At 39.8% G+C, this 22,500-nt stretch overlaps 1 protein-coding gene across 3 annotated transcripts in view; it reads right to left on the reverse strand.

Moving 5' to 3' along the window:
• The window catches only part of MRTFA (myocardin related transcription factor A), a 74,377-nt gene that overhangs the window by 29,008 nt on the left and 22,869 nt on the right, over positions 1-22,500 (reverse strand). The window contains exon 1 of one of the 3 annotated variants that reach the window (XM_077783412.1): positions 16,102-16,697. The exons of the other annotated variants lie outside the window; for them this stretch is intronic. Within the exon in view, the coding sequence (XP_077639538.1) occupies positions 16,102-16,228 (127 nt within the window). The 5' untranslated portion in view covers positions 16,229-16,697. Of the gene's footprint in view, positions 1-16,101; positions 16,698-22,500 lie in introns of those variants that run through there. 3 annotated transcript variants of the gene reach the window in all.

Here is a 22,500-nt window from a genome sequence, read left to right on the forward strand (position 1 = left end):
CTCCCACCCAGCATGAGATCGCACTCCGACTTCTGTGCTAGTGTGAGGGCTAGCACAGCTCACAGCCCGCCTGCTCACAGAGCTTCTCACTTGCTGGATTCCTTTTGAGGTTATCAGAACCCAAATCTTGATCTAACACCTTGCTGAGAGGGACAGTGTCAAATCTCTCACTCTCCCCATCACCTCTCATTCCCCCTGACCAGTGGCTGGACTCACTGACACAGACCACAGCCCAGTCAAAACAGGCACCAGTTTTTGCATTTTGTGAGTTGAAGAGGATAACCACATAGCCAGGAGCTGTAGTGGAACAACAGGACCCCTGGTATTTGCCAGCACTGAAGGTGGGAGTTGGACTTCATCCTTCCAACAGCACAATGACACTAAGTGATTTCTGCTTCGTTAGGAGCAGGCCATTGAATCTCTTACTGCATGGCATTACTTCCCCTACTGAGCCCATATATCCATACCCTAAATTAGCATATCTTACTAAATGTATACAGGCAAGGCCCAAAGCTATAGCATCAGGTCCATCACCCTAGCAGATAATCTCATTATTACTCATGTATTCTATTTACACATCTAGTACCGTATGTTAGCTCTTTCTGCCACTTACTTGCTACAACCATCTACCTTCCCTCCCATTTCTAACCACACCTACTGGTTCCTTTTACCTCTCAGCCAGGGATTTCCATCTAAAAGCTTCCCCACATAGGTGTGGCTGTCATTATTTGCTCCTGGGTGCACACCTGCATTGTCACCTGTATTAATGTGCATTTTGCTTAACTGTCTCAGTTTGCCTAAATGATCTATACTATTTTTTTTAATGTCACAATTTATTCCTCCACTAGTATTTGTTCTGTCCACACTGTTACAGGCTCTTGCATGTGTTTCCAGACTGTACCGGGTTGAGCTCAACCAGAAATACTTTTCTGCTTTCTATTATTACAGCCATTCTTAATCCAATTAAGCAATACTTCATTAAATTCAAATATACTTCTTAAAACTAAAATACACTATGCTACTAAGTTAAAGATGTTATAAAAGTCTGTTGCACCTAGACAAAACCTCTAGCAACCAAATTTCACTTATCCAAATGACAGATTCACATTTGAGCAGACCTGTTCTCACAAACTGAAAAGCTGATCAGCGTGATTATACTGCTATTCTTATACCACCTGAATTCTTGATCAAATTTTCCATCATTTTTTTCCTGGAACTGACAGCAGATGAGCCACTCTTTACTCACTCACCCTTTGTCAGCAGTAATGCAAAATGTTATCGGTCTTTTGCTCTTCTGAAGTCTCCATGCTGTTCCCAGATTTATTAAAAATTACTCTCAGTCAGACTGCTAAAAACTTCATCAAATTACTTAAAATTACCCTCCTGACTGCAGCCTCCCTTACAAATTTTCTAAAGATATCTTATTTCTTTATTAGTTATCATCTACTACCTGTTTTCTCCACCCATTATATGCACCTTTTACTTTTAAACCCTATGTCCCTTCTCAGCAAGAAACTAGCAACTGTCAAGTGAATTAAACTGAAGAACAGGGGGAAAAAGTAATTTTCGGGACCTTTTTTATAAGCACTAAGTAGTTCCTGGGATTTATGAATGTCTATACATACTTATTAAGCACAAGTTATAATCAGACATAAAGTACTTTTTTTTCCCCAACACAGCTTATTTTTGTGGCAGGGAGGAGGGCAAAAAGGATTATTTCAGTTCACTCCTAAATACATTTTGGCTTAACTAAGTACTTGGAGTTCCCAATGCCATTTCATATATTTAGGAGATCACCTGTTTACATATTCAAGTGTGTGAATCCTATATATAGATTAACAGATGTCCCAAGCACCAGTCCAAGGCTGTTGTACATGGAGCTCAGCCAAAGGTCTAGAATGACCAGAGAAATTCAAAGCTACTCTAGGACAGAATGAAGTGCAAGTCTTTCAGTCACTAATGGACAATGTGCTCTTTCCTTTATCCCTGTACTTAACCTGTAAATTAGTCTTCAAATTAAGAATAAATCAGGTCATACAAAGATCAGTGTATAACTGCTGGCTAGAAAATAAGTTCCAAACTGGTGCCTTTCTACTATATGCAATATTTTGAGGAATTTGTTTGCTTGCAGATTTTTTCACTCTAAGGTGGGCAAACCTTATTTATTTCACAAGTATGAAAACATTCTAAATTAAATTTTGAACAATGTTTTCATATCACTAATGGAGCATTTCAAGAATTAGTAAAACACTCCAGAGAAATCTGGGAGCTAAGATAGAGGATCACTGCCAGTAGTTTAGGAGGGGTGGAGGAGAACTGTGGTGCCTGGGAGATGTATTAAATGACAAATAATATTGTGATACAGCTACTACCAACAGAGTCACCCTATTAGTAAAATACAGCATGTCATGATTATTCTGTGTTCATCTTAGCATAAAACTCTCTCAACAAGGAACCCACAGGCATATTCCAGGACCACCTACTCACAGCAGGTGGCAGCTGAGATTTAACAGTATATAATTAATATGAAGATCTTGCACCCATAGGGGCACTTTCAGGACAGCTCCAGCCTTGGTGGTAGTTCAGCAGTGCATTAGTAGTAAGCAGAAACAAGAACAAATATCTATGATGAGCTAAGTTGTTTTTTGCAGCTCATTACCTATATCTGCAGCAGCATGCCTGCCCTTCTATTTCTACACCTCACTGCATTTAGTAGTTTGACTAGAACTGCTGCAGAAACTAGACTGCAGATTTTGCATCTCAGCATTTCAACAGAGAAAAATGTAATTAAAATCTTTTTTCAAAGACTGTCTCACATACCAGGACAGGTTTGTGACAAGAAATTAATAAAACACTCTGCATTTCCTGTTTTTTAAAAACTGTAAGAAGAAGTGCACGGCTGTGAACTGTAGCTTGTGGTGAGACCTTATTGAATACAGACTTACTACCAAAGGGAGTCTGTGCTCACATTTCTGCAAAACCTTTCCTGCTAGGAATCCCAAGCGATATTTAAGGTCACCCAACCAAGGTAATGATTAAGCACAGCCATATGGTGGATTTACAACTGGGACAGCATGAGCAGCAGTGCAGATCAGGAAGGAAGGAAGGCTGCTAGAGCCAAAAGAAACCCTATAGAGTGACTGAGGGAGGCAGAACTCCCTGGAATTCAAGCTGGGATATCCATGCAAAATGGGAGAGTCCAAGACACAAACTGTGTATTAACAAGAAAGGCTGTGTGCTCACAAACATGATTTATCAATTTTGTAAATTCAGTGACAGCAGTCTGCCTGATAGAAGAATTCATCCTTGCAACCCAATAAATAAACCATGTAATTAAGAAGCAAAACTGCTGAAGAACAAGTGAAATTAGCCTAACTTCATTATCTAAGTTGAGGAAAGTGCAAGCGTAAGTAAAGACAGTAAAAAGCAATTTAATGCTGAATAATTTGTACATTGTTCAGCACCTCTGGAGAGCCCATTTTGAAAGCACTGAGTGGCTACAGCATCCTCTTGACTCATAAGGAAGCACTAATACAGCATGGGCTGCAATAGGAACTTCACAGTTAGCTCAACACCTCTACCTTTCTGCAGTGTCAGAAGAATTTCAGGAGAGTTTTCACTGGCCCAGCACTGAGCAGGTCTGACCAGGTTTACTTTGTGAGGGTCAGAGACTATGGACTAAGATGTGCCTCTAGGCCACCATCTGCAGCCCAGGCATACTTTACAATTTTTCAGTCCAGTTTGTTTAACACGATATACAAGCAACTTAATTATAATATGCAACAATAAAAAACAACTCTGATGACACAGAGTATTTGCTGAACTAAATTGGCACAGTTGTTTGTGCAGAACTGGAGCCTCTACCTCAAATCACAGTGCTACGTAACCACTGCTCTGAAGGATGAAGCCACCTTTTCACATACCATTCAGCCAGCAGCCCTTCTAATTGCACTCAGAAGAGAATTTTTTTCCTACTTTCTGATTAAATAGTCACATTTGACCAGAAGCAAATGCCGAATTCAGCCTTTGAATATGCAGCACATCAGCTGTTGTTTTCTGTGGAAGCTATATCCTACTGAATTCAGTCCCTTGGAGATGTGGTAAGAAAACCTTTCCCTCACACCAATAAATGGTCTCTGAGCATTTTTCAGCTCTGCCAGCTTACAAAACAAATGTTGACTTGCATTAGATTTTTTTCCATGCTTCAACAGGAAGCCAGATTAGATTTACCAGCAAGGGCAGCACCTGTGAAGCTCCAGTTGCAACACCTTTCTGTGCAGAAGCAGCCAAGGGCTGTTAATGTACCAAATTATGTGAAGGTACACAAGAAGGTGTAAGAAAAAAACAACTGTGATAGTTTGTGATCAATGAGTGAGAATACAATGGTCAAAATTAATTTTCAATCTTAAATTGCTGAGGTGGATTACTTCATCTGTTTTAGAGCTGCATTTTTCTCGTGCTGTTGACAACATACCCCACACCACACAGAATGTGCTAGAAAACAAAGAAAAGCAAAATTTAAAGGCCTTTTTTTAAAGGTAATTTTCTGAGCCTAACAGCATTTTAATCCACTAAATCCATTTTATTCCCCACTGCTGATGGGGAATACTTGCTGGCTTTGCATTTAAGCAGACTGTGCAGTTAACAGAGAAGCATTTAAGTGAAGCAGACTGTAAATGACACCCAAACTGCAGGGATTATATGACAGTTTGCTACCCTGGGAAGGGGATGCCAAAAATTCATGTCCCTCTGTGGGGTGAAGGAGAAGCAGCAGACACACTGTTGATCCTCACAATTTGCAAGCATCCACTGTTATTGGGAGCGGCAGCCGTACAGTTCTGTTCATCTCAATGCATTTTAAAGAATAGCTTGAAGCAAGTCTGCACAAAGGGAGAGTTAAGCAGAAGTTTATTTCTTTACTCTTTGAGACTATCTCACATTCCACTATGTCTTTTCTCTACTGAAGCAGCAAGGACTGCTATTAAAATGCAGGCAGCTTCCTCTGCTCTTCCTTAGCAACCACGCTAGGGAGAAAATGAAGTTTGGAAGAGTAAAGAACAGAAAGAAAATTTGGTTTGGTCTCTTCAACTATTACAACAACCTTTCACACTAGAGGCAAAAGCCACTTATTTACATTCATGCTGTGGTCTTCCCTCTGTGAGAAGTAAGACTGGAACCTCTCTCCCTACACCTGAAGAGGAGGCCTGTGAAGTAGATCCTGAACAGGAAACAAAGAGGGATGAGGAGCAGTACTGCAGGTTCTGAGAGTAATAAAAGTGGATTTTTTTATTTTTTTTTTCCCCCCAGAAATGCAGACATCAGCACATCCTGCTGCAACATGATGAGATGGAAAGATGTCTTGGACCAATTTGGGGAACACTGCATCACAGGCAGTTCTTGTACAGAAGACTTGAACCTTTTTTCATGACCACCTCTTATTTCTTATCCTCTTAGGAAGCTTATGAAAGCATTAAACATTTGTCCAGATAAAAACAGGAGTATGATTCTGCCTGAGGTAGACCTAAACCCTCTATCAAGTGATTCTTAAAAAACAGAACAGTTTCTTCACCTCCAAAGCAACAACTTCCAAAATACTTCAACTGGATGTGGTAGCAATAATCCGAGGATGCAATGGGAGCCATATCACACCAGAGCACTTCTAAAAGCCTTCACACTCTCAAATGCCCAGCAGCTTTAAAAAGCAGCTAAAAAGTACAGAAAAAAAAAAGAGTGACTGGTCAATTAAGAAAATAAAAAGACAAGGAAAAGAGAAAATGAACTGTCACTCTCAGAACAAGAAAGGCCTGTTTCTTAAAATCACATTCTTCAAAGCTTCTACAGCTCAAAATATTCTTGGGTCATATAAAATCATTGACTTTACAGGCAGCTTACACATGCCTGTTGATGGTCTATATGAACAAATTCCAGAAGACTGGTTTTGGCTAAGAACAAAAAAAAAAACCAGCTTCAGGGCAATGTTTCTTATTGGTGGGAGGATGCCACGGGAAGAGACATATGAAATAGGAAAAATTTAAAAATATGTTTTCAAAGGATGATGGAATACTGTACTATCTTTTAATGAGTCAATGTTATAGGGCATTAAGTAGCTCTCTTAGTGGAGACAAATACAGATTCTTTGATACAGTTAATTTAGCAGAATCAAAAATCCCAACCTACAGAGGAAAGTGATCCCCAAAGAATGTGAAATCAGAAGCACACAGTCAAAATAAAAGGATCTATTTCCATTCTCATATTACCACAAGGTAGCTGGCTCACACAGAGCACAGAACAACAAGCTATCTCAGTAGGCCATTTTTGAGGCTTAATATCAAATTTGATAAATGTAGATATCACATTAATGTTAATTTAAAACTGCACTTAGAAGATAAAACCAACATTTACAGTAATTTTAGTTTTGTTACGACACAACACTATAAAACAAACTAATCAGTAGCACCATCCAACTACCAAGACATAATATGATCTAAGATCCAGACAGGACAGAACAGTTACTCCTGCTCACAGTTCTCCAAGGCTCAAGTCAGTATTGGCTTTGGTGGTAACATGTGGAGATCCTAGAGGAAGAACCAGTTCACAGTCTTAGAAGTTTACTTGGTTACTTATGAGATCCGGTCTCAAGATTGCAGACAATTAAACGTGCTTATTTCACAGGAGCTACTCATGTATATTACTCCAAATAAATGCAAACTTGATTATTACCATGAAAGTTATGCTGATTTTTCCAGGGTTCCTTTCATGTTTATTTAAAATTAAGACTAGCAATTGTGCATTTTATAGTATTTACCTTTACCTTCTTTCTTCCTTAACTTCCTAACTTCCTTAACAGACTTAACTTCTGCCTTAAATTTCCATTAAACATTTAAGATTTATGGGCTGTTAATGCCATTTTATTCACTGCTACTTTTTAATGCAATGCCAGTTTTGTCTTCTTTGATACTAAAATTTTAAAACCAGATATGTTTGTTACTATTAGTACACAAGTGTTTCTACTGAACACATAGAAGCCACTCTTAACCATAAAATCTTGGTACACCTGTAATTTATCTCAGCACTTGCTGAAACGGTTAATATACAACTTTAAGAAATTCACCTGAAATACATGTAACATGGTATGTTTAGTAACATATGCAGCATGTAAAAATGCACAAAAGCTTGTCAACAGGAAAAGTTGGTTTGCCTTCTGTGCAAGGTACTGATCACTTTGTCTCAAAAATCATTTTGTCTCAGTAGTACTGGCTAGGTGAAAACTAAGCATGTGAGTAACTAGGCACATATCCATATCCATGGAATCTGGCTACCATGCATGATCCAACAAGATGACCTGTAACAAAATACCTAGGTGGAAAGGTCTACCTAAAATTGACCCTGGTATCATAATACAGTAAATATTAACTGTAATCAGTATTTGTCGATGCCATCTATATATCCATTGTTACTATTTATAGCTGGAAGAGAAGTCTTGAGGAGGGAAAAACAGAATTTCCCACTTCCCTGTGTAAACTTGAGTCACAGTCTATAGTGATTTGTATTTTTCCATGAAACAATGAACAAGGAGGAACTAACATTGCCCTTAACCAGCTTGCAAAGATGATCCTAGAAGAAATTCTTCCAGATAATTTAATATGACATGGCAGATGGGGTCGAATGAAGAAATAAAGAAAGAATAGGTAGATATATCCTGACAATTAGATCTACAGCTGTCTACTAAGGTGACAGTACAAAAGGCAAGCTACACAAGGGAAACACAAGTTCAAGCCCTTTTCATTTTTTTTCTTGGAAAGATAGGGGTATCTCTGCCTAAAAGAAGAAAGAGCTCCAACCATTTCATTTTCTATAAAGATAATACACGGGAGTTGTTTATATTTTTTTTTCCAAAAACTATACAGAATTTGAAAAACAAATGTTTTGAGGTATGTCAGAATCTGAACAATTTTTCATTGCATTTAAAACTCTGAGTTCAAGGGATGTGTTTTTGTGGGTTTGTTACAGGCACAAAGAAAATCAAGCACCGAGACAGTGCCCAGACAGATTCATAAAACACATGATTGATTAGGTATGTTTATAACACTAAAATTGAGCAAATCTTTCCATGCCCATTGCAGCAAAATACATATGGTCAAATACTTTTCCTTCATAAGTCACCTCCCATACTTCAATTTCTACTACAGCAGAGTGCTCCAGTGTACAAACAGCCTCATAGATCAAGGCCATAAAGTTCCTTAGACATTTCTGAGAGACTGGGTTTGGCCCAGTGATTCAGCCTTCCTTCTGCCACAGGGCACCCACTACAGATAAAGGTTCAAAGTTCCCTTCACAGGAATCATCGAATGGTCAGGACACCACAGAATTTCTGTGGCAAAATTTCAGCTGGGACACCTTGACATATGAGCTGTATTTTGGGGTTTTCCACTAAAACATGGAATAATTCTATATTTCCAAGACCATTTTGGATTTTTAACCACCTAAAGATCTTTGATTTACTGAAACCAAATGCAAATGAGAGCAAATGTGTTTTACCACAAGTAGTAGAAAAAATTACTTTAAAGTTTGCAAATTTAAATACAAAACCAAGAGTTCCTTAAAAGTAATAAGTAACTAGCTATACAGGGAACTCAGAAAGCTGTGCCTTTTAATTTTAAATCAGCTAGCTTGAGCATCTCCCAGCTTCAGCTGGTTCACTGTGCTGACAGTTATTTAGTGGGACATGAAATAAAAGTGTTTGTGTCCAACGTGCTTATTAGATGCAAAAGGAAGACTCAGAGCATTCCCTATCTAGTTAGCATTCCTTTTACCAGCTTCTATCCAAGCCCCAGCATTTTCTCTTAGACAGAATTTCAGGTGGAACAAGGAATTAACATATTTCTTTAACTCATGGTAGTTAACATCTTTGCTGTTTTCTCAAAGACTGCAAAGAACACTGGCCACAGTCATGGCATCTGAGGCTCAAATAAAGATCCTGGTCTCTGTACTCCAACAGGCTGACACCTTCTTTATTGATAAAGTACAAATTCTATTACAATTCTGTTGCTGTTCATAAAAAGGGTTGCAAGATTCAGCTGTGCCCATCATATCATTCTACATTAGAAATCGGTTCCTCCACAGGAGCCCAGCGTGGAAGCTGATCCCCAGAATTTGCATTACACATAAAAAGCACATCAAAGTTCCTCAGAACCTTTCCACTGATGATACATCTATCCACAGTTTTTTACCTCCTTTCTCAATGGATATTTACTTTCTTTTAAAAAAACTATGGACTACACATCTTCAGGACTGACTGTGGTTTTTGCCATGAGGGAAGATCCACAGCACCGAACAATTTGAGCTATGAGGCTTACTATGCTATCATAGCTATAAATATTTAAATAATATAATTCTGTGTAACAAATCAATCAGCAAACCAAAAAAATCCAGCAGTCCAGAATGGCCTGCATGACCACTGACTTCAGACTGGTGGACGAATTCTGGATATGTTTAAAATGTTACTGCTGGTTCAGTCCTCTGCTGAAGGGCACAGAGGGGACTGCCAGCAGCAGTCTTCAAGATTCTCTCCAACTGGTAATGGAGGTGGGCTTTCACTCACATCCTGAACAAAAGCAAGGGAAGGGCAGACACGTTTTCCCTCTGTCACTCCCTCCAGCACTGAGGCAGGGAGGTGGCTGCGGGGGACAGTATTTGCAGCTGTAGTTGAGATTCACTGTCACATGTCAGTCCTGAAGATACAATCCTTGCTCTACACTGCCTGCAGTCAATATGACAGATATTATTAGCTGCAGTAAAAGAATCTCTCAGAGAGACACAAAGGTACGGTTAGTTTAGCATCTACTTCTAAAATGTTGCCTTCTCCTTCTGAAAAGGGAGAATTTGCCATCAGAGTGTGAAAAAGGGTTGCATGCAGCCTTAGAAGTACCTTCACACCTAAGTGTAACACAGAAAGATGCATGAACACTTAGGAAGGTGAAAGTGACTAAAAAGAACATCCACCAAAATAAGAAACAGAACACACAACAATTTGCAGGGCCAGGTTACATGTTGCTTGCAATACAGATCAAATTATGCAACAGGAGCTTCTGGCTTCCAGCAGTGCTGTGAGATTTGCAGAGGTGAATAACCAAAGATCATACCTACTGCCACATTCCATTCCTACAGAAGCACAGCTGTAGTCTCCATGCACTTACTGCTGGAGAGACATGGAGCAGCAGGAAGATATAGAAACTCCACACAGAGAAAGTCAAAACTGGATCTCTTCCTTCTGTTACCCAGAGAGTATCACTCAGCTCTGCCCCCAAGCAACCCAGCTGGGCAGCACAATGTTTGTGCCTGACAAGTGTTTCAGTGAGGAAAGTTACCAAAAAGATGTTAAATGTGTCAGCTGGTAGAGCAAGATAGGCCTTTGAGCCACCTTTGGGGACAGAGATCACAGAACAAGGTCTTTATAAGCACGAGTGCAACAGATGATTCCTGTCCCTGTGATGGAGAAAAGTCCATCACAGGCACTTCCACTGAAAACTCTCAAAAAGCTGTATTTTTACTAAAGGTTTTCTCTACAGCTGTTTATTTTTGAAAGCCAGTTTTAAAATAAGATTGTCAAGAAAACCTGGATTTCACAAGTTTTCACACACAATTGTGCAAAGAATTTATATCCCAAAGCAATATATCCTCTTCTTTATCACCAACTTCTTTCTTGTTAGGTGAATCAGGCCAATATAACTTTAGATGGCAAAACTTCAGGCTGGAAAATTCAAACTTGAAAGAATGTTGATTATACTATTTGCACAATAAACTCTGACAGAAGATCACGTGCACATTTCTTCTACCCATCTCACCTCTCCTGAATACACTGATGAGTAAAAAGATTTTGTAGTTCTTCTTAGCAACCACAATATTGTAACATATTTCAGCTACTGCAGGTTTCTCTTAGTTTGGAGAGATACCAGGTTAATAAATATTACATAGTACCAGGGAAAAACATTGTATCTACTTTACTAGCCCAAGTAAAAGAAACCATGAATTCTGCTCCATGTTAATGCCCTTGGTCAGATGATGCATCCTGTGGAGCCTCCTGCAAGAAAAAGGAGCACAATTTTCGCCACAGGCTCACTACACGATGTAATTGGATAAATCTACGCTACATCAGGAGTTGTATCCCATTTTCTACCATAGGTTGCAGAGGTTCTTGCCAAAAAATGTGCTGCTTCTACATTTTGGATTGAAATTTATTGATGCAGCAGGTGACAAAACCAGTAATTCAATGCTCAGAAAAGACTAGAGATATGGGAGCTGGGGCACGAAATGAAAGATCTAAGCAGACACTTATTTTTGGTGTAGATATTGACTAAGTTGTTGATCAATGACTTGCAGGTGTGACTGCATGATGAAAAATCAGAGGTGACTACTGACAGATCTTGTGGATGATAAAACTACTCAGATAAGATTTACACAGGCAGCCTGAGATGGACCCAAAAGCAGAAGGAAAACCCACTCCTGTCACTGACTCTCATCTTCAGGCAAAGACTCCAAACATTTTTTTCTGGATGCAAAGAAGGCAGTTTGAGTTTCAGTATCATAGCTCCATTAAAAAAAAAAACAAACCAGCTGCTCCTGGGAAGTCTAAGCATCAGTCATTTGCTGTTTAAAAGTATAAATAGAGATGTTTTCTTGAAAAAAGAAACAACAGATAATTATGAAAAAAAAATCAAAAATCTGGAAGCCAAGCAAAAAAAGAACTTGAAAAGTTTTATTAATATGTTTTATTAATATGCAAGCCAGTTGCTGGGATTATCAGTACCTCAGCACCACTGTCACTGGATATAAAGCTAAGTTCCACTGTGAAGAAAATTCAGTTGACAGGGCAGGAAAGTACTTACTGGAAATTTTACTTGGTATTATTACCAGTTCAAAGCATTGTCTGCATAAATGCTACTGACAGCTGTACTCATCACACCACACCCAATTTCTACTCTTTTTTGTTTTCTGCATGTGTTGAGTCCTTCCACCTCCTTACTCTTGCAGGTCCAAGTCTGCAACTCTTTCCTTTTAGTATTACTTTGCACTACAGAAAGCACTGTAATAGGCATTTTTTGACAAATTAAGTAGATCACAGTGTGGTAAACAAGTTAGACTCTGTCCCTCTCCTCCTCCTCCTCTTCCCATTCCCAGCATGAAAATAGCTAGGGCTAAAGCAACAGCTGGGGATCATTACACTGACAGGAATAGTTTAGTAAACTGCAAGAGAGGAAAACATGTCATATCCAAAAAAATAAAAACCACATTAGAATATCAGAACTGAAAAAACATGTGAATTCAGCTCCAGGGATAATTCTATGACTCTTCTTCCACTGATAACAACTGACTTACAAAAACCCTGGTCATTCAGTGTTAACCCTTTCCCCAAGCTTCCTATTCATGTCACAGAGTTAGCAAATACCCTGAAACACCTCTAGTCCTCACAGTCAAATGAGGCACACTGGCTATTAAGCAAAAACAAATTTAAATTGACAGACAACTTCAAGCCTCTTCACATAAATATCATTATCTTACCTTCACTACACCTCTTACTTTTAAGCATAGTCACAGGCTGTGGTTGCAGCAAGAGGATACAGGGAGTGTGGTGTGCCTCTGGATCTGCCATAAGAAATGCCAGAGCAGATCAGCTCCCCCTACATTCAACACATTTTCTGTGTTTTAATGTGTCAGAGCACTATTGGCATAAATAATTCCAAATAGTGGGATGCATTAGGCTATAATTCAGAAAGGCATCTGTGTGTGTTTTGTGACTGGTTTCTGACACTGCTTATCCATGAATTTGCATCACTCACACATCTCCCCAAAGCAGCTTCAGGTCCACTGTGAAGTACGAAGACCAGATCATCCTTTACAGAAAAATGTCACCCTGCATTCCTGTGAGATGCCTTGGGTGCAGGGGCTGCTGCCCTCTTGCTGGGGATCTCCTTGGGACTGAGAACTTCCAAGTGTACTGATGCAGGTTTCCTGACCCCTCCTGGATGAGGTGCGCCCAGGGTCAGGTGGACCTCCAGGTGCTGCACGTGTAATGACAATAAGGTCCAGATTACTCCTGAAGAAAGTTAAATGCTAACAAGGACTTGCACGACTCCTGATCTCTTCAAAGTACTGAACAGATATTAATAGTTTAATCAAAGGCTAAGCTAACTCAAATTACCTCCCATTTGCTGTGGACCAAGAATGTGCACACAGTTCGTGCATATCAGATGGCATGCAGGAACTTGTTCTGTGTCTGGGCTCTGAGATACAAATCTTGGAAAAAGACAGGTGAGTTTCACTGTCAGGCCCCGAGTCACACTGAATGTTTTTGAAGGGAAGAATTGCCAAAAAAAAAAAAAAAAAAAAAAAAAAAAAAAAAAAAAAAAAGCATAGCACAGATGTACAGAAATGTAGTACAGGAGTGGAAAAGTTGCAATTCAGTTTTGAAAGTACTTAATAGTACTTAATTCTGCACTAAACTCATGTGAATGCTAAATGGGTTTTGAGTAGCTTTCTGCAATTCCCTCTTCATATCTCTCATGAGGGGCTACCATACTGTTGTGTTAACTGATGTAGGAACTGCAAACTGGGCTCTAGTATTTGAAAACCAAATCACTCCAAGGCATTCTTGAATAGAAAACATGTTTATGGATTCCTAAATTCTAGGAATTTTGCAAATAACTGCCCTAAACACATATTTTGAATAATAGAAGCTTAAGTTCTTTGACTTCTGCATGTCAAATCCGTATCTGTGTAGAAAGGATCACCAAATCCCAAACCTCAATGTCAAGTCCTAATTAAAAAAAAAAAAAAAAAAAAAAAAGAAAGAAATCAGATTTAGGAGACATCTGTTTTCCAAAAATCAGGAAGCAATATGTAGTCTATTCCAGATAGCTGCTTCTCATGAGAATCATTAAGAGAATAGATGAGCATTGTCAGCGTTAGTATAAGCCCTCATTCGTCCAGTTTTATTAAGAGTCAGGAAGAAAAATGCATGATTTTTCTGTCTTGGTGGCAACAAAACTAAGCTGTCCCATTTTTAGGGGGATCAAAAACTAAGGCACAACAGTCATCAGTCTCAGCTCAGTGCTAATTCTGGACTTCCATAAGGGTTTACACGTGGATGCATCTGTTCCTCTGCTGCCTGTAAGAACTGGCTCTGCAAAATACAGTGCATCAGTGCATGCTACAGAATAAATACAACAGGCATCCCAAAACTGCAGGGGACTTAAATGGAGCAGCAGCAAACCTAAAGTGTTATTATTTTCTTCATCTGACAGAAAAGAAGCTGGCAGCATCTATTTCTCTTTCCTAACCTTCATTTGGTAGCTGGTGGAAAGCAGCTTTCCTTATCACATGTGACATTAGAGCATCATAAATTAGCCATGGGGTAGGCTGATGGTATTGCTGGCCTTTGCAGAGTCAACACAGCTTTTCCAATAACCAGAATTACACCAGATTTCAATGGCCTTAATTCAATTCAACTTGAGACAGCAACAAACCTTTTTATATTGATTAAAGTAAGACAGAATTGCTTTTTCCTTGTTGTACATGTTATCCCACTGTACAGCTTGTCATATTTAGTGATTGGATGAAAGATGTATCCTGGTACATCCAAATGCAAAGTGCTCACCTTCTGTGAAAACCAATGCTTGCAAATACAGGACAGACACAAGTTCTGGCTTTTTTTTAATTTTGGGTTGTTTTTTTCCTCTGAAGATTGATGTGCTGCAGCTCTATGTCCCCAAAGCAGATAAAGAAATCTGGGAACACTGCCTGTACTAATGGATTTATAACTCCTGAACTTGAATTTGAGGACTAGGAGTTCAGTTTTCTTTTCCTTCTCCATATAATTTCAACAAAGAATATTCCAATGAAAACATGCAACAAAAATAGTAATATTTTTAAAAAAATAACGATAAGGTAGCTCTTGATAGATGTTAAATACGCTTGGTAGGGGGAGTGACAATTGGGGGCAGAAACCTAACACTTTTGTCTGGCAGCCCCAGCAGGCCTAGACTACGTACCAGAGAAAAATACTCTAAATGCAACTGCTAACATTTTCTTCCACACACTGGCCATATTTATGCAACAAACATGGTCTTATTCTATCTAGATTATTGTCCTCAACACCTACCCCTCCTTTATCTTGCTTTGCTGTGCAAAATGTCAGAAAGTTATTTTCCCCTCCTTTCAGATGACATTACTCGCTCTTAAAATCAGTCATCACCTTATTCTGAGGCACTGTACTCCAGATCATTGTTTCCTTCTGCAAGTTCCTACTAAAATTTCACTTGTAGCTGACAAATCCAGTATTTCTGATAAAACATAAACCTTGCTGCTTGCCATTGGCTTTTTGTGATGTTCTGCCATTCTTCCCTGTAATCTTTTCCCAGTTCCTGTTTGCTGATATTTATAATGCTGTGCACTATGAATGGATCACTGCCTGTTTTCATCTTCTCAATCTTTTTCAGTCCCTCCAGATCCTCTTCTTTCCTTTTAGACTCCCTGGAATCTGACCTCTCTGTGTCTACATAATTTTTCAGAACTGTTAAATCCTTGTTAAAAAATCACACATATTTGCAGAATACCATCAACTAAGACAAGATCACATTTAGATACATCCACAACACTCCTTGAACAGTCTTAAAAGAAGAACATAGAGACACTTAAAACATGGTACTCTTATCTTCTTCAAGGCACAGTTGCCACTCCAGAACAATCCTTTACACCTTTAATGAAATAGCCTTAAAATGTTGCTCACAACAGGCCTACAGATGTAAGGGAAGTTTGAACCCAAAATTTCTAAATGTAATTGTCTCAAGATCCCAGCACTGCAAGTCACTTCATACAGAGCTCCAGGCTTGTCGAATGATGTGCTTGAATGCCCTCAGGGACAAGAGGTCACAGGAGTCAGTGGGAAACCCAAACTCTGGACTATTGCCCAGAAAGCAAAAACAGGCAGATTCAATATGCAAGAGGGAAAAAAAACCACAACAACACAGAAAAAAAAAAAACAAAATAAAACCCCCACAAATGAATTATACAGTGCCTACAACAAAGAGAGCAGAGCCTGCTGACCTTCTCGTAAGCTGTGGTATGGATCTTGATATGTGCTTGAACAGCTCTCCCCTTGCTTTGACACAGTCTCTGCGAGCGGCACAATCCCGACATAGGCAGGCTGCAGTGTCTTGGCTTTATCCAACATATTAGAGGAAATCCCTGGACCTGAAGGCGGATTCTGTAACACAGGAGGCGTCCAGGCAAGTGGAAGGGGTGCTTGATCCTCACAAGAGACCCAACTACAATCCCTCTCTACCAGGTTTCGGTCACTGCACCAAGCGGTAGAGCAGAAAAAAAATCAATTTACTGCTAGATTCCAAGGCTGTGCTTGCATCAGAACAGAGAGGTTCTGTAGGCACAGACAAACCCTGACAGCCAACATCTAAAGATTAAAACCAACAAGGCTCTTGGCAAAATTTTTCTTCCTATGATCTCAAAGCTCAAACAGAAACTTCACTGTTTCAGCAAGCAGCTATAAGCATTTGGGCAGCAATACGCAGAGCACTGCTTATCAACAGATGCGTGGACTTCTTTGTGGGGCCACTTGCAGTAACAACCAACCTCATTCACCCAAAATAGTGAACAGTTGGTTCCTCTACTCACACTGCAGACACCTGCCAGACAGGCAATATCATGTGATTGAGCAGAACCCTCTCTCCCCCTGCATCTCCCGACTGTAAGCATGCTGTGCACACAGCTAGGAGAATATCCCTGCTCTGAGGGCAGAAACTAAATGCTTTTTCTCCCTTCTACCTTAAACCCTTAGAAACAAGAGTATTAGCTGTGGAGAAAGCTAAACTGATAATCCGAGAAATAGAGTCTTCATATGCATTTGCCCTGAGACCGCACACAGGTAAGAGCAGGCTACTTCTGTGCAAGCACATATTCTCACCCCTTCTTCCCTTAAATCCATTCTCCCAACCTAGCAGAAACTCCTACCTTAAGATAATCTGCAGCCCCAAGTCAGTAAACCTCTACTGCAGGCACTAGAACTTCAGAATCTGTTTTTGTATGGGGGCATCCACCTCAACTTTAGCTTATTTCATGTGTATCATAAACAGATGCCACATGGCTGACAAATTTTGATTATACACACTGCCCAGCATGGTACTGGAATTGGAAGTCACCAGGGGAAGACATGTTCCATCTGAACAACAACCAGGAGGTACTCTCACCAATACAGCTGGTAGCTTTGTTGGTTTTTAATTTTGCTAAGCATGAATCATAAGAAGTACTATGAAGTCTGGAGTTTAAAAAAAAAAAAAAAGAAGAGATATCCAACGATCACATACCTAAAAAAAATATTCTTGTTATCTTTCCAGAAAAAAAAAATATATAAATATATAACCACATGGACATTGCAAAATTAAAAGATGAATACTCTAAACACTACAGGAACAGTTTCCAATTCATATTCTGTTCCCATCAAGATAAAATTTTCTAATTTCCAAATAGTTTTAGAGGCATTCAAGCCATTTTCTAAAGCAAGGCTGGAATTACAGTCAGGGAAAAAAAACTTCTCTAATAATGAAACTAATATCTAAGAAAAGTAGTGTTCAACCAAATGCTAGATGGCATCAGTGACATTTCTGAGTACTTTTAACAGTGCTTTTCTTACTTTGAAATGTTCAACCTTCATCCAGGAAAGAATCCAAACCCCAGTCTTCCTGTGAGTAAAAAAATTACCTTTGGTGATAATATAAAGCTCTGTAATTGCAATACTCCTGAATTACCACCATATACTCAAGAAAAATTGTCATCTTAATTTTAGGATTTGTAAAAGTCAGGTGAAGGTTCAGTCTTCCCAGTGAACTTCAGCCAGCAAGGTCAAATTACTGCATAAATAGAAGAGCCTGTTTTTGTGTGAGCATTAGCAGCCACAGCACTGTGGAGACCTGCCTTGGGAAAGAGACTCAGCACACCACAAGAGTTCTAAAGACTGGATGAAGGAGAAGATAAAGAAACACATTGTCCAGATCTCCCCTTTCAGCAGCAACACAAAACACATTGAGTCAGGCCTGATACTCTGAGCAGGGAGGTCCAATAATTGCAATAACTAAAGAACAATTACTCAGTGCCAGACCCAGTTCTGCTTTTCCTGGCAAGACTATACCATTTAGATGGTAAAAATTACAAGATTCAGCTACAGAGGTGAGGACCTACTATAATTTTGCCAACCAGGGCCTCTGAGTTAGCAGGTCACTACAGCATACAAAACCTGAGAAACATGAGCTGGCTGTTCATCCAGCAAACCTGCCAATACCCAGGTATTGCCAAAACAGCACTAAGACATTGTCCAAGTTCTGATGAAGAGAACTTTAAGAACTGATGAAGATCTGATCCTTTCAATGTATTACTGCAGAGCTGCAGACATGTACACAGACACACCTTTCTTTTTCCTATGCAGAAAGCATCTTGGATAGAAGAACACTTGACTGGCTCAATGGTAGCTAGGTAAATCTTTTATTTGCTGAGGAAGATACTCTAAAATTTTGTCTCACAGTATCAAATTTCTCCCACACCATTATTTAGTGTTCTAAAAGAAGAAGTAATTATCCGAATTATCTGGGCCACAGCACTCCAAAGAGAACATGGATAATGTTCCCCATGCTGTAAGAAGATAAACTCCAAAGGGCTTAGTTTAGAGGATACCTTCAACACACAAGCAAGCACTTCTGGGTTTTCTCCTTGCAAAACGTGGAATCTAAGAGATAAGTAAAGCCAAGAGCAACCTGTGTTATATGAGACATTGATACCATTTTTACTGGTTTATAAACATAAAAAAAGGTTTTAAAAGTTTAATTTGCTTTACTGGATCCTGATGTACTGGTAAGAGATCCAAAAGTCTGATCAGCAATCACATGGACAGAAATATCAATGCACTGTAAGAAGTAACTTTGACAGTTGCTCTGGAAATTAACAGGGTAGATTGGAAAACCCATTTCACAGCTGAGGTAGGATTTCAACAAGTTTCAGTTGCTTAACTACTCCAGAAAAGTAGGAGCAACCCCACTAATGCACACTCAACATTCAGTGTCTTGCACAACTTTTACCCTAGAATTGGCAGAAGTACTATTGGCAAAACAATCACCTTTACCAAGGGCACCTAAGTATTTGCCATAGATTTCTCATCTGAAAAACATCAGGCCCAGTTTTCATAATCTATGCATGAGACATGAATAGAGCTGCACATCCTCTAACTTTCAAGTGTGAAATAAGATGCAGAATGTGGGGATGTATTCTTCCCCAAGATGCTGCATCAGGAGCACACAGGCTTACACAGCTACTGCTACCACTCAAAGTAGTGAGTAGGTAGTGGTACCTCAAATACACACAAATTTTAATGAATTAATTTCTTGTCTCTTTCTATCTTTAAAAGCCAAGGGAAGGGAGAGAGAGGCCACATCAATTTTAATAGAGGGCAGACCTTGGATGAACTCACCTGTAACACAAAACTCCACCATTAGTTTCTACCCCCCCCCCCCAAAAAAAAAAAAAAAAGCATTTTTAAATTCAAATTATCAAGCAGATAGAAAATATGTTCATAATCTCCACCACCACCTTCCTCCTTTCACCTCCGTTCATCTCTGCAATTCAATGCAGGTTCTCCTCTTTCCCCCAGTAACAATGTTCTCACAGGACACAACGCCTCCAATGATCTGCATGCACATAATTTAGTGATTAAATATAAACAATGTACTGCTAAAAACTTACTCAGACAACATGAGAGAGATCTCAGGCAAGGTCTAAGCCAGATAAATCCTAAGAAAGAAGTACGAGACCACTACATTTGAAGATCTGTCTGAGATGTCTAGCAATTACACAAAAGCTGGGAAAATAATAGAATGCTACACTACATCACTGTGAAGCCTTAATGTCTCACAACTCAATTCATTTTATATTTCAAAATAAATACAGACTGCACAGTGACACTTGTGTTGCTTACTTCTCAGCTAGAGATCACATCTACGTAATGTGAGTTCGCTGTGGATATTCCCAGGATCCACCAACAATGCCCCCCACCAACAATGGCCTTTAGGAAGAGGAAGAAAAGCGAGGCTGGGAGCACTGTACATTTTTGCTTCTCCAGTTCTCAGGAAGAGTCTGATATTTACCTCCTCTTATATTTTCAATCAGCTGGTGACAGCCAGTGCTGCCATTCAGCATTCAGAAAACTCCTAGACATGACAGGTAGCCAGAGCTAAACCACCATGCAGATGTGAAAATAGGTCACAGCAGCCAGAATCATGCCTGGGAACCTGGACTTTTGTTGTAGCTTTTGAGCAGCTCTTCAGTCCTCCAACCCACTCTGGGATATACCACCACCCCTGCTTTTGGCAAGTTGGCTGTCATTGAGCTGTAATTACTGAGAGTTGAAAGCATAAAAATAGCTGCTGCACAGGGTGGAAAACCTATCAGATGATGTCAAGGCCAGTTTTGAGCCCTCCCTTCCCCCCACCTCCCCCCCTCCACTTCCTTTCCTATGTCACTTTCTCATTACCTCACTGTCTCTAATTCTGAAAGTGCTTCTCTCTGCATCTTTCAGCTGTCAAAGTGAACTTTGCACAGCAGCTAGAGCCAAATCAACCCCCAGCCCATATATAAACTCTGCCACCCACTCCATTCCTTGGGATTCAGCCAAGATGTCAATTTGCCTTTCCCTGAAAACACAAAGCACATGAAATCCTCGATCCCTATCTGCAAAACACAGGACCAAGAAGAATCAGTTGAGCCCAAGGAATGCAACTCTGATCTGCATTTGATTAACTCCATAGATAAGCAGTTTCCAACCAGCAAGGCAAGTCAACATGGTAAGTGAGGTGTGGAAAGGCAGCAGCAATCCCATCCCCCTTTGCTAACAATGAGTAACTCAGCCCTGCCTCTCTCCCAGGCTCTGCAGACCTGAGGAGCAAAGTGCCCCACAATAAAGCCAATTTTTTTTATTTTCCCACCTCTTCACTCCTGATGTTAGTACTGCAAAGAGACTCCACAAATATTGCTACAAGGGCTGAAAAGAGGGAAAAGAGAGAGGAAGGGAAGCAAATATGTTGGTTCACTTATGGACCCTGGCTCTCCTCCTTCCTTCCTCCCTCCAGGACCCACTGCACTGAGCAAGATGGGTGTCATAAAGAAATGGTCCAGAGGTCTATAATACTTAAGATCATGTGCAAACAAAAGCATTATGCAGGACATGCTCCTGATACTACTACATGTGAGGGTAACATCTAAGAAGGTGTCACCTACGAGGCCAAAGAAAATGGTGAGACTTTTAAAGACAAGCTGGTTAATTTAGTTGGATTTTCTTCAGAAAACCACTGACAGCAGTTCTGTCAGTTCTGTGCTCTAAAAAGCTGCATATACACTCCTTGAACTACAAAAAGGTGTTGCCCAAGGAGAGATTTTGAGCCCAGAGAAGAAGAAATGGTGGGTTTCTCTGACCAAAGCAGTGGAAGGACTCTGTCCATAATAGAAAACTTCTCAGTAGAGGGTAGAACAAAAGCAGAGGGATTAAGAGAAAGAAGTTTTACAACCAATTCCCAAACAACTACAGCCCACTGTGCATATAAGCCCAACAAAAACAAGCAAGTAAATTAAAAACACATATCCAAGCACAACTTATTTGTTATTTTTACCATTTTGGTAGATAAATTCTGGTTAGATGCAAACACTGTTGCATACCTCTTTAGTTCAAAGTTACTAGCCCTTCTTCAAGTTACCACCCTGTTGTGAACCCCCAGAACTGGTTGTATGAATGCTCTCACTCTGTTCCAGTGCAAAGTTAGAAAGATTAGCTCAAATTACCTTGGCTAAGCCAACGAGTTTCACAGTGAGAGCTCACACATCAAGAACCATTTCTCAAACTGGGGTGCGTATCTCTAGTGAAGGGCCTTAACTGAGAGCTGCTCCAGCTGGAATCACAACAGAATTCCACATATTCCTTTAGTTCAGCTATTACCCATCTTCCTCTAAAATAATTACTCAGACCAAAGGAAGTAACAGTTCCTTGCTCTTACCTAAGAGCAATAGTTTACTTGTTATAAAAGAATCAGATGTTTCAAGCCAGAGACAGCCACTCAAGGTGCAAGTTAAATGTTGTTCTTATAGCAGCCTTCCTGTCTACAGTTAATCTGGTAATTCACCCACATGCTCGCCAAGTAACTTCAGCTTCTCCAGGGGTAGGCAGATGTGCTCACACAGGCACAGATGTGCATTTGCCTACCCCCACCACTGCCCACAAGCAGGAACACTCAGAGGTTGCAAAAATCACACACACAGAATGACAGAGAATACTCAGTTGGAAGGGACCCACAAGGAGCATCGAGTCCAACTCTTAAGTGAACGGCACTGACATGTGAGTATACACTGTGACCAGTGGAGAACACTGAGCACAAGACTTTTCAAAACATTTCAAAACAT

This window comes from Lonchura striata, chromosome 5 (genome assembly GCF_046129695.1).
Source record: "Lonchura striata isolate bLonStr1 chromosome 5, bLonStr1.mat, whole genome shotgun sequence".
Lineage (NCBI taxonomy): Eukaryota > Metazoa > Chordata > Aves > Passeriformes > Estrildidae > Lonchura > Lonchura striata.